Raw genomic sequence first — 16,837 nt, forward strand, 5'->3', positions numbered from 1 at the left:
TAACATCAGATGAAATCAAGAGTGCTAGTCCTAGCTCATCCTTCTTAATGTACTGTGTTAGGGCCTTTCAGTCCCTTTCCTGGAAAGGCGATACCCACCGTGGCAAGCCTGAGGAGCTAGAGGGGGACAGCTGCCCACATACCCATCGGTTGGATTGACTTCTTTGTTGGACATAGGAGTGGGCCCACTGTAGAAAGGTATTTCCATCAGGTGCCCATCCTGCAACTGGACACCAAAGGAGCAGCAGAGTCTAAGGTCAAACAGATGTTTAGTAGGAAATTGTATGGGGAGGTGTTTCCCTGCTACAAGAATGCCAAGGCCTCATCTTTAGATGTTAGTGTGGCTACAGTTTTAGGACTTTGACCAAGTCAGGTATACCATACATGTTGGCCAGGGGAGGCGGCACTGTCAGGCGTGAGATGGATTAGGGGTGGGTTATGCCAGAGCAAGACCCCCATCTTCTCCCCCTCTTTTAATGGTACCTGTTCCATTGCAGGTATAGTATGTTTCAACAACAGGTTAAGCTTATAGCAGAACAATGGGATCCCAGAGGAGACTGAGTAGTTCCTCCTCACCCAGGAGTGCAAAATAACCTACCAATCCCAGCAGAACTTCCCACTGCAAATTCCAGTAGATAATGCCTTTCCCAGGTGTGATGGGATTTGGTGTTTTCAGCAGCATAACTTGTTGATTCTTGGTATGAGTTGGGGCAACAGGTCTTACTGGTTGATCATGAAAATGTGTTAATGCCTGGAATGGTACCTTAGTCTACTTGGCCAAGGTGGTTTTACCTGTTAGTAATGTCATCTGCTCCTTTAATATTCCATTTTTCTTTTCTACCAACCCTGCTGCTTGGGAGCAGGAACCTCTTTTTACTGTCAAGACTCTTTTTTTAATGTTTATTTATTTTGAGAGGGAGAGAGAATCCCAAGCAGGCTCCATGCTGTCAGCACAGAGCCCGATGTGGGACTTGATCTCACAAACCATGAGCCAAAATCAAGAGTCAAATGCTTAACTGACTGAGCCACCCAGGCACTCCTCACTGTCATAACTTTGACCAGTCTTGCACATCATGACCCTTGAAATGGGACCCTCCCCCCCACCATCACATCTATTGATGAGGGTATCCATACATGATATTCAGTTTCTATAATCCCCTAATGGTGACAGCCTGGTTTGCATAGTGCCAGGGGAAAGTTTGGACTAGGCCAGACGCCAGTGTCCACACAAACCAGGGCATATGTACAACCTTCACACAGAGGGACGGAGATGATATAATCAATTTGCCAGTCCCATACTGGTTGAGAATGCTGGTGGGTGACTCAAGATTCCTTTGGTATTTACCTTTGGCATTGTTTAGAACACACAAAACATGAGTCACTATAGTTCAAGGGCAATACGGGCTAAGGTATCAGCTTCCTGATTGCCAGGGGATGTCATACTTTATAAGCAGGGATGTAGAAGACAGCCTGTACCACAGCCCCTTGTAGGTAGACCCAAACGTCTTTTTACATATCCTGATCCCCACAAGGGCTTATTTATAATCATCCACCCCTCGGCTTCCCAATGTCCAAGCCATGGGTCTCATCCCTTTAAAACAATCCAATTGTCAGTGCAAAGGGTTAACAAAGGATTAACAGCTAGAACTTACGAGCGATTGATCGCCAGCCAAGCATTCTGAGTTCAGCCCACTGGCTGCTGAACTTTGTTCTTTGTTCCTGTTTTCATCCAGATGGTGTCATTACTGGGTTAAGTAGTGACTGCAGTCCTCACAGAGGGATTTCCTGGACTAGACCCATCTGTGTACCAGACATCAGCCAAAATTTCCCCACTACCTCCCCACAGGCTACAGGGACACAACAGGTATAGGGGCAGGGGCACTTGGAGGATCGATATACCCCACAGGTCCTAACTGTACCTGCATTTCTAGTAGGCTGGTGGACAGGGCGCTCCTCTGCTGCAAACAGGCATGCCACTCAATCACAGTGGGAGTTTGAGCCATAGCAGAGGTGGGTCAATGGAACGTATTCTCAACCCATCCCTTCATAGGTAGGGAAGCTCTTACCACAATGTGCTGTTCCTTAGTGAGAGGCTTAACCTGAAGGGGACCTTGGTATGCTGATAGGAGCTGTTGCTCTATGGTGGTATGTCAGGTTGTTGCCTGCTTCCAGAGCTGAGACAAAATCCTAGGAGTACTCTCCCCTTCTCGTTTCTGCCAGTGTCCAGCTCATATATTCCGGAGTCACAGACCCATCTAATTCAAATGGCAGTCTTGCTTGAGCGATGCTCAGAACTAACCTGCCTTCTAGCATTTTGGCCTTTCAAAGACAGCTTACTGCTCTGATCCCCAGTTGGGGGGGGGGTGTCTTACTGTTCTTTACCAGGTGATATAGTCCTCCAAAGCCCCTAAATCCCTACAAAGACTGGCATCTCATTCACATTCTTAGGGGTTGGATAGGCTTGCACCTATCTGGGACAACAGAAGTCTTATACGACCAGACAACTCCCAAAAACTTTACAGTGATGTCTTGGCCTTGAATTTTGTGGGTTCACTGCCCATCCTCTCTCTCTCCAATAAAGCTTCCAGGGTGTCCTGCAGCAGAAGCAAGTCTTCCCATGTTAACATTGTATTATCAATGTAATGGGCCCATTTTAGTGATATGGAGAAGGAGACCAGGGTGGGTCTCAGGCTCCCATCCCATGACATAGGGTAGGGCTGTGCAGGTAACCTTGGAGAAGCACTTGGAAGGCCCATTGTTGCCTCTCCCATGTAAACGCCAATTGGTCTTGTGACTCAGTGGTCAGGGGTGTACTGAAAAAAGGCATTTGCTAAGTCCAGTGCAGCACAGTGCACTCCTAGGACTCTGGCCAAGGTATCTAAGATGGTGGCAATGTTGGGCACCGCTGTCTGGATGGGGACGCACTACCTTGTTCAATTCTAGGTAGTGTGCAGTCATTCACCATGAGCCATCTGACTCTTCCACTGGCAATGTTGGGCTGTTGAAAGCACTATGGTCACTTACTGCAGTTTTTGATTGCTTCTCCTAGTTCCTTGTGCCCCACAGGCAATTTATATTGTTTCACAGTTACCAGTCTGCAAGGATGACAGGCTTACTGGTTGCCAGTTGACCCTTCTCCTCAGCACTTGTTTGATTTACCCAGAATTCAATGGAGATTTGCCCAAAGATAGGAGAAGGGGTGAGGAGCCTCCAATTGCCTAAGCCTAGCCTTTTAGTCAACCAGTGATCATTACCTCTTGATGACCTCCTCCAACAACAAGATATTTTATCTTTCATCAGGAAATGTATGATGGGTTTAACAATGATTAAACTTGGAAGAATTCAACCTGCTGACCTCTTCTCAGCTGCTACCACCTCAGGTGCTATTCAGGTTCTTCTTTCCCTATGCTGGCAGCAAAATAGGACACAGGTTTCTTTACTGATGTCTATGAAAATGCCCCAGAGATCATTTTCATTTAATGAGTTTTGCTGCTATCTGAAAGAGAGTAACAATGTTGCGGGTGGGCAGTGTGAGGGTGGAGTGTAAAAAAATAACAAATATTAGAAAATGTAAAGTGGTGGGGTGCCTGGGTGGCTCAGTTGGTGAAGGGTCATTCACATGATCCCACGGTTCTTGAGTTCAAGCCCTACATCAGGCTCTGTGCTGACAGCTTGGAGCCTAGAGCCTGCTTCAGATTCTGTGTCTCCCTCTCTCTCTCTGCCCCTCTGCTGCACTTCCTCTCCGTCTTTCTGTTTCATATAAATAAACATTTTTAAAAAAGAAAAGAAAAGAAAATGTAAAGTAGTTAGAAAATTTAGAGTGGTTGCTCCTGGTCTGCATTAATAAGTAAGTGATCTTGAAATACCTGCTTACAACTCCTTCCAGGGATCCCCTTTTCAGTCCTAACTTTATGATCCTTCCACTCCCCTCTCGTCCCCTCTCCTTCTTTCAGTTCTGGTTCAATGTAAAAAACTTTTTTTATGTTTTTATAACTTATTTTTGAGAGAGAGAGACAGAGCATGAGCAGTGGGAGAGGCAGAGAGAGAGAGGGAGACAGAGTCCGAAGCAGGCTCCAGGTTCTGAGCTGTCAGCACAGAGTCCGATGTCACGGAGCCCGATGTTACAGAGCCTGATGCTCGAATCACAGACTGCTAGGTCATGAGCCGAAGTCAGAAGCTTAACCGACTGAGCCATCCAGGCGCCCCAAGGATTTATTTATAAAGCATAAATATATTTGCTGTGTGCTCCAAGTCAGCACAGAGCCCAATACGGGGCTCAAACTCACGGCCTGTCTTAAGAGGGCAGAGGGTGCCTGCAACTGGGATTTCTTGTCCTTGCATATATTCAGTTTTAAAATTGAGTTATTAATATGTACATCCAGTCCTACAACTTGTTACTAAGTTTAGGTATCATCTACTTAAAAGATAGTTAAAATAATTATATGCCAAAGAATACCAACCTCCTTTACTGATCTTCAAAGTGGCATGCATTTGGGTTTGCTTTTCAAATCACTTTTTAGGGGCACCTGGGTGGCTCAGTTGGTTAAGCGTCTGACTTCAGCTCAGGTCATGATCTCATGGTTTGTGAGTTTGAGCCCTGCATTGGGTGGGCTCTGTGCTGACAGCTCAGAGCCTGGAGCCTGCCTCCCTCTGTCTCTGCCCCTTCCCTGCTCACACTCAGTCTCTGTCTGTCTCTCAAAGATAAACAAACATTAAAAAATAAAATAAAATCACTTTCTAAACCAATGAATGGCATTAAGGTGTCCAGATGTGTTTCAGATTTCATAAAAGAAGACAATGTTGACCAACTGCTTAAAAATGGCTTTATAGCATCTTGACTGTCTTGAGGAACAAACTCTATTTGACAATAGTCCTTATTCAGACCTAGAGTGAATACTCCTTGGCAGAACCCCCATGCCTTAGTTTTGGGCACAAGCTGAAAAGGCTGTTAATTAGTGTTTGGTAATTACTAGAAAATCATACTTTTGAAATCCAGCCAGAACTTAGTATAGAGGTTAAAATCACAGCCTGCGTTCAAATCCTGTGTCTGTACCTACTAGCAGAAAAAAATCAAGAGTCAGAAGTTTAAATGTCTGAGGCACCCAGGTGCCCCTATTATTATTATTATTATTATTATTATTATTACTCAGAGACCCTGGAGTGGGGCCCAAGCTTTTGGTGTCTTTGGCAAGCATCACAGCCAGGTTTGGCAATGACTGATCAGGCATGAAATCACTTCAGGACCCCATTCTACCTGATTATCAGGTTTCTGGCTTTTAATTCCAAAGTGGTTTAAACTTGTTCTCTGTTAAAAACTTAACTTGAGGGGCGACTAGATGGCTCAGTCAGTTAAGCGTCCAACTTTGGCTCAGGTCATGATCTCATGGATCATGAGTTCAAGTCCTGCATCGGGCTTTGCTTCCTTAAAAATAAATAAGCTATATTTCATCATAACTCTCTAACCTCTGTTAAGACAGACTACATCTGTGCCCATTATTATATTGTATGTAATATACTTACACATATACACACATGTACACACACACACAGTGGGTTTCCGTAGTGTAGTGGTTATCACGTTCGCCTCACACTATATTTCTAGAGCCAAGTGTAATGCTTGGCACATGTTAAGTGTCAAATACATTTATGCTTTATAAATAAATCCTTGGGGCGCCTGGGTGGCTCAGTCGGTTAAGCTTCTGACTTCGGCTCATGACCTCGCAGTCTGTAATTCGAGCCCCGCATCAGGCTCTGTGCTTACAGCTCAGACACTGGAGCCTGCTTCGGATTCTGTCTCCCTCTCTCTTCCCTGCTTGGCTCTGTCTCTCTCTCTCTCAAAAATAAATAAACATTAAGAAAAATTTTTTTAAATTCCTCGAGAAGCACAATGTCTTGATTGGCTGCTTAGAATACTTGTGGAGGGACACCTGGGTGGTGAACTGATTTCAGTTCAGGTTGTGATCTCACCATTTGTGGGTTCGAGCCCCGTGTCAGGCTCTGCGCTTGATAGCATGGAGCTGATTGGGATTTTCTGTGTCTCCCTCTGTCTTTGCTCCCACCCCACTCATGAGCGTGCAGGCTCTCTCTCTCTCTCTCTCTTTCTCTCTCTCTCAAAATAAACAAACATTTAAAAAAAAAAAGAATGCTTATGGAAATAGAGACTTTCATTCTCATATATTCCACAGTTATACAGTTGTGGGTCCTGAGGTATTATAAACATCCATTAATTTGGAAATAAACATCTCTTACATGCCAATGTTGTTTTGTCAAGAATTTCCTCTGAGATCTGTTTCTACCACCCCCTTGCTTATTATTTGGAGTCCTGCTTCCTCGCCCCCACAACCTTTCTGTGATTCACTGGGGGTTTCACACATAGGATCATCCCAAGCACTTTGGAATTCTACCATTGCTGCCACGTGTCCAGTAAGACATCGGGCACTGAGGGCTGCCATTTTCTTTTTCTTGTGATAGGTCTTAGAGATTCAGCATACATGTTTTTCTTCTCAGACACTGTTGCTTGCACTCTCCCATCTCTTTTCCTATGTCTCCATTCCACTTGCAAAACAGGAGTAGGATTCAGTCTCCACTTGCCTTCTTCTTGTTATTGCTGAATACTTTGCAGTAATAATTACTTATAAGTTCTCAAGACATTAATTTCAGTCATTTCTTGGTCTCCTCATTAACATTAGATCAGACTGATAGTGGAAAGTAGGTGCTAATGGGAGATGTATCTTTTTGATTCTTCACACTTTAATATTACTTTAGGAGTGAAATAGCTTTAAAATGATAAACTCCTTATGAATGCTGAGGATTTAATACGTATTTAATGCTGGAAAATACTTTTTTCAGAGTCTTTAGTCAATCTGAGTTTTCTAAATCCTTAAAGCATACCAAAGCAGTGCTTTTCGAACTTTAATGTGCATATGAATCACTGGAGATTTTGCCAAAATGCATTCTGATTCATTAAACTGGAGTGCTGCCAAAATTCTGCATTTCTTTCTTAAATTTTTTCTTCTAAAATTTTATTTAGATTCAAGTTAGTTGTGTACATATAGTGTAGTACTGGTTCCAGGGGTAGAATTTAGTGACTCATCACTTACATATAACACCCAGTGCTCATCACAAGTGCCCTCCTTAATGCCCATCACACATTTAGCCCATCCCCCCCACCCACCTCCCCTCCAGCTACTGTCACTTTGTTCTCCATAATTAAGAATCTCTTAGGGTTTGCTTCCCTCTCTGTTTTTATATCTTATTTCATTTTTCCTTCCCTTCCCCTTTTAAGAAACAAATGTTCGTCATTTGTTTCTTAAATTCCATATGAGTGAAATAATATGATATTTGTCTTTCTGTGACCAATTTTGCTTAGCATAATACCCTCTAGCTCCATCCATGTCATTGCAAATGGCAAGATTTCATTCTTTTTGATGGCCGAGTAATATGCCATTGTACATATATACCACATCTTTATCCATTCATCAGTCGATGAATCAGTTTGGGTTCTTTCCATACTTGGGCTATCACTGATAGTGCTGCTATAAACATTAGGGTGCATGTGCTCCTTCAAAGATTCTGCATATCTGATAAGCCCCTAGGTTATACAGATGCTGCTAATCTGAGAACTACATTTCCAGTTGTAAAGCTCTAAACAGCATATGTAGGGGTGCGTGACTGGCTCAGTCAGTAGAGCATGTGATTCTTGATCTCAGGGTTGTAAGTTTGAGCCCCAGGTTGGGTGTAGAGATTACTTAAAAATAGTATCTTAAAAAACAGAGTATATATATATATATGTAATATAAAGAAAGATACCATGTGTATACAATATAATGTAAAATGTGGTGTATTGATAAATGTTAATTTAAAATATAAAAACATTATTTTTAATTTAAAAAAATTTTTTTAATGTTTATTTATTTTTGAGAAAGAGTGAGACACAGCGTGAGCAGGGGAGGGCCAGAGAGACAGCGAGACACAGAATCCGAAGCAGACTCCAGGCTCTGAGCTGTCAGTGCAGAGCCCAACGTGGGACTCAAACCACGAACTGTGAGATCATGACCTGAGCTAAAGTTAGACGCTCAACTGACTGAGCCACCCAGGAGCCCCTATTTATTTTTGAGAGGGAGAGAGAGAGAGCACAAGCAGGGGAAGGGCAGAGAGAAAGGGAGGTAGAGAGAATCCCAAGCAGGTTCCACGCTGTTAGTGAATAGCCTTACGAAGGGCTCAATCCCATTAACTGTGAGATCATGACACTAGCCAAAATCAAGAGTCGGGTGTTTAACTGACTGAGCCACCCAGGCATCCCTAAAATATAAAGTTAAGTAATAAATACCCTTATATGAGTAGCTTTAAAAAAATTTAGGGGCACCTGGGTGGCTCAGTTAAGCCCATGACATTGGCTCAGGTCACGAATTTACAGTTCATGAGTTCAAGCCCTGTATCAGGCTCTGTGCTGACAGCTCAGAGCCTGAAGGCTGCTTCAGATTCTGTGTCTCCCTCTCTCTCTGCCCCTACCTTGCTTGCCCTCTGTCTCTCTCTCTCGCAAAAATAAACATTAAAAAATAAATAAATAAATAATTCTTAAATTTATTAACTCTCTTCCCACCAAAAAAAAAAAAAAAAAAAATGAATGAATACAGAAGCACTCCAAAGAGGGTATAGAGCAGTGGTGCTCAGCAGTGGCTGTACTGTGAAGAGTTACCTGGGAAACTTTAACAAATACTGATGTCAGTGCATCCAGAGATTCTTCTTTTATTGGTCTGTGGTCTCAATAAAGCTCTCCATTACTTATTTCTCATTGCAATTGATGTGGAGACCTTTTCCCTATAGTTTTTACCCCAGCTTTCCCAGGTGATAAATGAGGATGACATTGTACCTTTTTTTAAATGTTTATTTATTTATTTTGAAAGACAGAGAGAGACAGTGCATGCACATGGGTTCCCATGAGCAGGGCAGGCACACAGAGGGAGGGAGAGAGGGAATCTCAAGCAGGCTCCACACTGTCAGCACACAGCTCTACACGAGGCTTCAACTCACAAACCATGAGAGCATGACCTGAGCTGAAGTCGGACGCTTAACCCACTGAGCCACCTAGGCACCCTATCAGGCTTCCCTTGTTTTGATGACCTTGACAGTTTTGAGGATTATTAGTTATTTTATAGAATGTCCCTCAGTCGGGATTTGCCTGATGTTTTTATCACCGTTAGACTGCGGCTATGGATTTGGGGGAAGAAGACCATAGAGGTAAAGTAACATTCTCATCATATCACATCAGTAGTATGTACTCTCAATATGACTTACCACTATTGATGTTAACCTTGATGACCTTGTGTTTGTCAGATTTTGCCACTGTAAAGTCCCTCGTCTTTTTTTCTCCCTTGCCATACTATACACTCCTTCCCATACTCTACTCTTTGAAAGAAAGTCACTATGCACAGTATACACTTAAGGACAAAGTTGGCTTTTCTAGGCCTTTTGTCTTTCAATATAAACTTTAGTATCAAGTTGTCACTGTCTACAAAATACCTTGCTGGGATGTTGGTTGGGATTGCACTGAACCTATAGATCACCTTAAGAAGAACTGATATCTTAACAATGTTGAGTCCTTCAATCTACAAGCACCAAAGATCTTTCTACTTATTTAGAACTTTGATTTTTTTCATCTGTGTTTTATAGTTTCTGCATATAAGTCTTACACATATTTTATTAGATTCATGACTAAGTATTTAGTTTTGTGGGTCCAATTGTAAATAGTATTTTTTTTGTAAATTTAAATCCAATCACTCATTTCTGGCATATAGGAAAGTAATTGGCTTTGTATATTAACCTTGTATCCTCCAACCCTGCTATACTTGCTTATTAGTTCCAGGTTGTTGTGGGTTTTTTTTTCTGTTTTTTTAATCCATTGGGATTTTCTACATAAACGGTGATGTCACCTATGGATAAAAATAGTTTTATTTCTTCATCCCAATCTGTATACTTTTATTTCCTTTCCTTTTTTTTTTTTTTTTGCTTTAATGCCACTTTATTTATCTTTGTTTATTTATTATGTTTTTATTTATATTCCAGTTAGTTAACATACAGTGTAATATTACTTTCAGGTAAACAATATAGTGATTCAACACATCCATAAAACACCCATTGCTCATCACGACAAGTACACTCCTTAATCCCCATCACCTATTTAACCCATCACCCTACCCACCTTTTCTCTGGTAACCATCAGTTTGTTCTCTGTAGTTAAGAATCTGTTTCTTGGTTTACCTCTCTTTTTTTCCCCTTTGCTTGTTTGTTTTGTTTCTTAAATTCCACATGTGAGTTAAATCATATGGCATTTGTCTTTCTCTGGCTTCTTTGATTATGTCATTATGACTTAGCATAATACTCTCTATCTCCATCCACATTGTTGCAAATGGCAAGATTTCATTCTTTTTATGGTTATTATTCCAGTGTGTGTGTGTGTGTGTGTGTGTGTGTACACACACACATACCATGCTTTCTTTATCCATTCATCAGTCTATGAACACTTGGGCTATTTCCATAGTTTGGCTACTGTAGATACCATTCCTGTAAACATTGGGGTGCATGTATCCCTTTGAATTAGTATTTTTGTATTCTTTGGATAAGTACCCAGTAGTGCAATTGCTGTATCATAGGATAGTTCTATTTTTAACTTTATTGGAACCTCCATACTATTTTCCCCAAATAGCTAAAGCAATCTTGAAAAAGAAAAGCAAAAATGGAGGCATCACAATTCCAGACTTCAAGTTATATTGAATATAATATATATATATATATTATATATATAGTGATCCAAATAGTATGGTACTGCTACAAAAACAGACATATGGATCAATAGAACAAAATAGAAAAACCAGAAAGGAACCCACAACTATATGGTCAATTAATGTTTGACAAAGCAGGAAAGAATATCCAACAGGAAAAAGTCTCTTCAAAAATGGTGCTGGGAAAACTGGGCAGCAATGTGCAAAAGAATTAAAATGGACCACTTTCTTACACCACACAGACAAATAAATTCAAGGGGTGCCTGGGTGGCTCAGTCGGTTGAGCGTCCGACTTCAGCTCAGGTCATGATCTCACAGTTCGTGAGTTCGAGCCTCGCGTCAGGCCCTGTGCTGACAGCTCGGAGCCTGGAGCCTGCTTCTGATTCTGTGTCTCCCTCTCTCTCTGCCCCTCCCAAGCTCATGCTCTGTCTCTCTCACTCTCAAAAATGAATAAATGTTTAAAAAAAATTTTTTTAAAGAAAAAAATTCAAAATGAATTAAAGACCTAAATGTGAGACATAAAACCATAAAAATCCTAGAGGAGAACATGAGCAGTAACCTCTTTGACATCAGCCATAGCAACTTCTTTCTAGATATGTCTTCTAAGGCAAGGGAAACAAAAACAAAAATAAACTCTGGGGACCTCATGAAAATAAAAAGCTTCTGCACAGCAAAGGAAACAATCAAGAAAACTAAAAGGCAACCTTCAGAATGGAAGAAGATATCTGCAGATGACATATCTGATAAAGGGCTAGTATCCAAAATATATAAAGAACTTATAAAATTCAACATCCAAAAAACAATCCAATTTCAAAATGGACAGAAGACATGAATAGACATTTTCCAAGGAAGACATACAGATAGCCAACAGACACATGAAAAGATGCTCAACATCACTTATAATCAGAGAAACACAAATGAAAACTACATGAGATATCACCTCACACTTGTCAGAATGGCTAAAATCAACAACACAAGAAACAACAGGTGCTGGTGAAGATGTGGACAAAGGGGAACCTTCTTGCATTGTTGGTGGGAATGCAATCTGGTACAGCCACTATTTCCTTTTCCTGTCTTATTGCACCAACTAGGATTTCTAGTATAGTGTTGAACATGAGTGGTGAGAGAGGACATCTTTGCCTTGTTCCCAACTGTAGGGGGAAATTGTCCATTTTCTCACTATTAAGTTATGAAGTTAGCTGTAGGTATTTTGTCAGTTGTTTTTATCAAATTGAAGAAATTTTCTCTTTTCTTAGTTTGCTGAAGGCTTTTTTTTTTTTAAAGTCATGTATGGGTGTCATATAAACAACATTTCACAAAAACAGAAGAAAAAAATACTACCTCCTTAGTAAATCAACTTGTTTTTCCTATTTTCAGGCTATACTGACTTAAAAATAAATGAAATAGGGGCACTGGGGGGCTCAGTCATTTGAGTGTCTGACTTCAGCTCAGGTCATGAGCTGCGGTCAGTGAGTTAGAGCCCTGCGTCGTGCTGGGCAGCACAGCCCTGTCTGTGCTGACGGCTCAGAGCCTGGAGCCTGCTTCCAATTCTGTGTCTCCCTCTCTCTCTGCCCCTCCCCTGCTTGTGCTGTCTCTGTATCAAAAATTAATAAACAGGGGCGCCTGGGTGGCGCAGTCGGTTAAGCGTCCGACTTCAGCCAGGTCACGATCTCGCGGTCCGTGAGTTCGAGCCCTGCGTCAGGCTCTGGGCTGATGGCTCGGAGCCTGGAGCCTGTTTCCGATTCTGTGTCTCCCTCTCTCTCTGCTCCTCCCCCGTTCATGCTCTGTCTCTCTCTGTCCCAAAAATAAAAAACGTTGAAAAAAAAAATTAAAAAAAAAAAATTAATAAACATTAAAAAAATTAAAAATAAATAAATAAGTGAAATATATTCAGAGAGAACTACCTAACAGGAGAGAACTTATACAATGTATAATTATATAAATGTGGGTAGACATAGGTATACAATTGCCCTATGCATACATAGTTTTATGCATTTGGTGGTGAGAATGTGAATTTAATTTTGTAATATTACCTTTTTAACTAAAAATCATATCATAGGCCATTTTCAGTGTTCCTACATAGATTTGAAAGTTATAGTTTAGGGGCATCTGGGTGGCTCAGTTGGTTAAGTGTGCGACTTCAACTCAGGTCATGATCTCATGGCTCATGGGTCCAAGCCCCACGTCAGGCTCTGTGCTGACAGCTTAGAGCCTGGAACCTGCTTCAGGTTCTGTCTCCATCTCTCTCTGCCCCTCCCCTGCTCACATTCTTTCTCTTTCTCTCTCTCTGTCTCTCTCTCAAATATAAATAAACATTAAAAAATTTTTTTAAAGAAAATTATAGTTTAGATGTCTCCAAATTCATTTTCTGCTATGGTCTCTTCACTCACATATTTAGAACTTCAGCTGGGATAAATGGAATTTCCAAGGGCTAGCTGCATATCTCTGTTTCCCAAACATTCTCTTCATGTGGCTGACTTGGGCTTACTCACAGAATGGTGGCTTAAGGTAGTTGGACTTCTTACATAACTGCTGAATCCTGCCAGATCAAGCTTTCTAAGAGACAGAGGCCAAAAGCTGCAAGACTCCTTAGGACTGTCTTGGAAGCTATTGGGTATCATTCCAACTTCATGCTGTTGGTCAAAAACAAGTCATAGAGACCACTCAGATTCAAGGGGAAGAGACTACCCAAGGGCACAAATACCTGGAGGTGTGAAGGGATGTATGTGTCTGTATAACTTTTTCATTGGCATTTCTTTCAGAAAACTTTTTCAAATGTTTAGTGACTGTTTATAAACCATAAAGTTAATTCTCAAGTTGCTATGAATGCTTCTTATTTACTGTAGGAAAATCCTGAAGAAGGAAGGGCCAGCATTTACAAATCAGTGATCATCAACACTTCTAAGGAGATGATGTGCTTCAGTGACTATCCCATCCCAGATCATTATCCTAACTTCATGCACAACTCCCAGGTCCTGGAGTATTTCAGGATGTATGCCAAAGAATTTGATCTTCTAAAATATATTCGATTGAAGGTAGGAAATTTTGTGAGTGTCTTTGTGTTTGAAGTTGTCAAATAAATGAATAATGTGGTTTCATTTACCAGTGTTTACAAGTAAAGACTGGCTTAATATGCCCACATATCTATCCTATCCAGACAACAACTCTATTCTTATGTCTTCTCTGTGCCTGAAATATATCCATGGAAAGGTCCTTTTTCTGTATATTTTGGGCTTCAGATCTTGGAAGCCACCTGCCAGAATGGTTCCATTCCTTCATTTTATACTATCTAATTGCAATAAAACAAATGAGGGGAAATGCTTTCCCAGTTAGAGAGGGGAACTGACAGATATGGGAATTTAAAACCTTCTCAGTCCGCCACAACTTACCTGCTACTGCTTAGCCTTTTATACTTTCTGAAGTACTTGCCAATGCATTAGTTTTATGTGATCACAACAACCCAGTGAAGCAGTTATCGGGAACTTATTGAGGAAGCCAAGAAGTTAACTCTGGTGTAGAAGAAAGAACACTGAAATGGGGAATGAAAATTTGAGTTCTAGTCTTTGCTCTACCACTAATCAACTTGTGACCTCAGGCAAGTAAGTTCCTAAACTTTGATGTCTCTTGTTTGTAAAAATTTTCTTGTTTGTAAAACAAGATGGTTGTACTAGATCACTCCAATGGTTCCTTACTGTTAAGTCTTCCATGATTTTTCTGTCATCTTTAACCATGGCCATAAAAAACAAAACAACAACAACAACACAGATATTTCTGACAACTGGCAAAAAGCCTAAATCTTCTACCTTTTTGTTTCCCCCTGTGATGAGAACTATTTGGATCTACTCTCTCAACAACTTTTTTTTAATTTTTTTTTTTAGTGTTTTATTTATTTTTGAGACAGAGAGAGACTGAGCACGAGCAGGGGAGGGGCAGAGAGAGAGGGAGACACAGAATCCGAAGCAGGCTCCAGGCTCTGAGCTGTCAGCACAGAGCCTGACGCAGGGCTCGAACTCACAAACCGCAAGATCATGACCTGCACAGAAATCAGACACTTAACTGACTGAGCCACCCAGGTGCCCCAGAGCTACCCAGGCACCCCTCAACAACTTTCAAATAGGACTTGTCTGGAGGTCAGGGGAGGAATAGGCACTTAATGCATGGGGTGTCTCAGAAGCACTGGAGAAGCCGAAGTTCTATTCGAGTGTTGCATGACATCTTAGGTACTGGTCTAAGAGAACTAGTAATTTGCACTTTTCTAGAAGCAGGGGAGAGTGCGGCATTATCCTGCCATTTTATTTCGCCTGCCTCACGGGAGTTTTCTCACTCTGACCCCAGCCCCAAACAAAAAAGTTCTTATTTGTGAAATATGAAAATTAAATATTCCTGCATTAGCTCTATTATGTGATATCATACTTGTGATATCATATGTGATATCATATGTGTTAATACCCTGCAAAGAGAGACATGTCAGGGAAGATGTCCACTGTACAGGCTATGGTTACAGTCTCCCGTAGCTATCACTTTTCTTTCAGACCACTGTGTGCAGTGTGAAGAAGCAGCCTGATTTCTCCACTTCAGGCCAATGGGAGGTAGTTACAGAATCTGAAGGGGAAAAGGAGGTAAATGTCTTTGATGGAGTCATGGTTTGCACCGGCCATCACACCAATGCTCACTTACCCTTGGAAAGCTTCCCTGGTGAGTAGTCTACAAGGAGGGAAGCCTGTGTGCCATGCCCGTGATTGATCTCTGAGGAATGGGAAAATGGTGGTCTAAGTGATTCCTACCTTGGGATGAAAAAAGGGCTTATAATAATTCTACATGTTCCCCTAAAAGATGTTGGGGTGACTTTGATTATTGCCATTTGGGAGGCAGAAATAACATTATTTTCGGGGACTAGAGAAAAATTAGAAGGCTCTATCTTTGGTTTCACAACAACCTTAGTTTTTCTAAGGATCAAAAGAAAGAACATGAACTTGAAGGTTGAAGGATTTTTCAGCAATTGAGGAAACAAATGAATATTGAGTTTCTAAGGAAGAAATTAAAACTTCAAGAAAGAAGTTAATTATAGTCTTTGACCTGGATTTTCATTTTGAAAAAAACAAAGCACTCTATTTATTATATTCTAGAGTATATGAAAACATATAACTCCAATTGAAATGGAAGTATTTAATTTTATTTCTTTTGAGACAGAAAGAGAGAGAGAGAATGCACACGAGCATGTGTGTGTGCACACATGAACAGGGGAGGGGCAGAGGGAGAGGGAGAGAGAGAACCCCAAGCAGGCTCCTCACCCTCGGCATGGAGCAGCCTGACTCAGGGCTTGATCTGCAAACCGTGAGATCATGACCTGAGGGAAATCAAGTCAGTTGGCTTAACCAGCTGAGCCACCCAGGCACCCCAAAAATAGGTATTTAAAGAGGATGAAAAGACAAAAGATAATGGAGATTTTCTGAAGGAGTTTGGATTTGGGAGTCCACAAGTCCAAAATATAAACAGATCCTGAGTTAAGCCGACTATTCATGATAAGGAAATCACAAGATTCTGCTCTGAGACTGTGAGAAAAGAAAATAGGCAAATATATTCAGAAAGGCAAGAGTGCGGCTGTGTAAAGGGAGACTATATGGAGATGTGTGCTTAAACTCTACACACCGCTAACAGAATGAATGATTTGACAAATGATAGCAGATAAACCTCATCGGATAATTCTTTTCCCTTCCCTTGCAGGAATTGAGAAGTTCAAAGGACAGTACTTCCACAGCCGGGACTATAAGAATCCAGAGAGTTTCACTGGAAAGAGAGTCATTGTAATTGGCATTGGAAATTCTGGAGGGGATCTGGCTGTGGAAATTTCCCACACAGCCAAGCAGGTTTGAATCAGTAAATTACTTTGCTTCACCAAAGAAGCTGTATGTGGACCCAACATAGAGTATAAATACCTCTTCATATAGCCCATATAGCAGCGAACACAGGGCTTGGCTCTGTGACCTCAGTTGGCAACATTATGTTGATGATATGAGGGAGCCAACATTCCCTGTTAGATTCCCATCATTCAGTTGA

The 16,837-nt window shown here is 41.3% G+C and overlaps 1 protein-coding gene across 1 annotated transcript in view; it reads left to right on the forward strand.

Moving 5' to 3' along the window:
- FMO5 (flavin containing dimethylaniline monoxygenase 5) overlaps positions 1 to 16,837 on the forward strand; it is a 34,845-nt gene that overhangs the window by 2,306 nt on the left and 15,702 nt on the right. Inside the window, exons 2-4 of the mRNA XM_049618367.1 lie at positions 13,627 to 13,815; positions 15,313 to 15,475; positions 16,505 to 16,647. Of these exons, the coding sequence (XP_049474324.1) occupies positions 13,627 to 13,815; positions 15,313 to 15,475; positions 16,505 to 16,647 (495 nt within the window). The remainder of the gene's footprint in view (positions 1 to 13,626; positions 13,816 to 15,312; positions 15,476 to 16,504; positions 16,648 to 16,837) is intronic.

This window comes from Panthera uncia (assembly GCF_023721935.1).
Source record: "Panthera uncia isolate 11264 chromosome C1 unlocalized genomic scaffold, Puncia_PCG_1.0 HiC_scaffold_4, whole genome shotgun sequence".
NCBI lineage: Eukaryota > Metazoa > Chordata > Mammalia > Carnivora > Felidae > Panthera > Panthera uncia.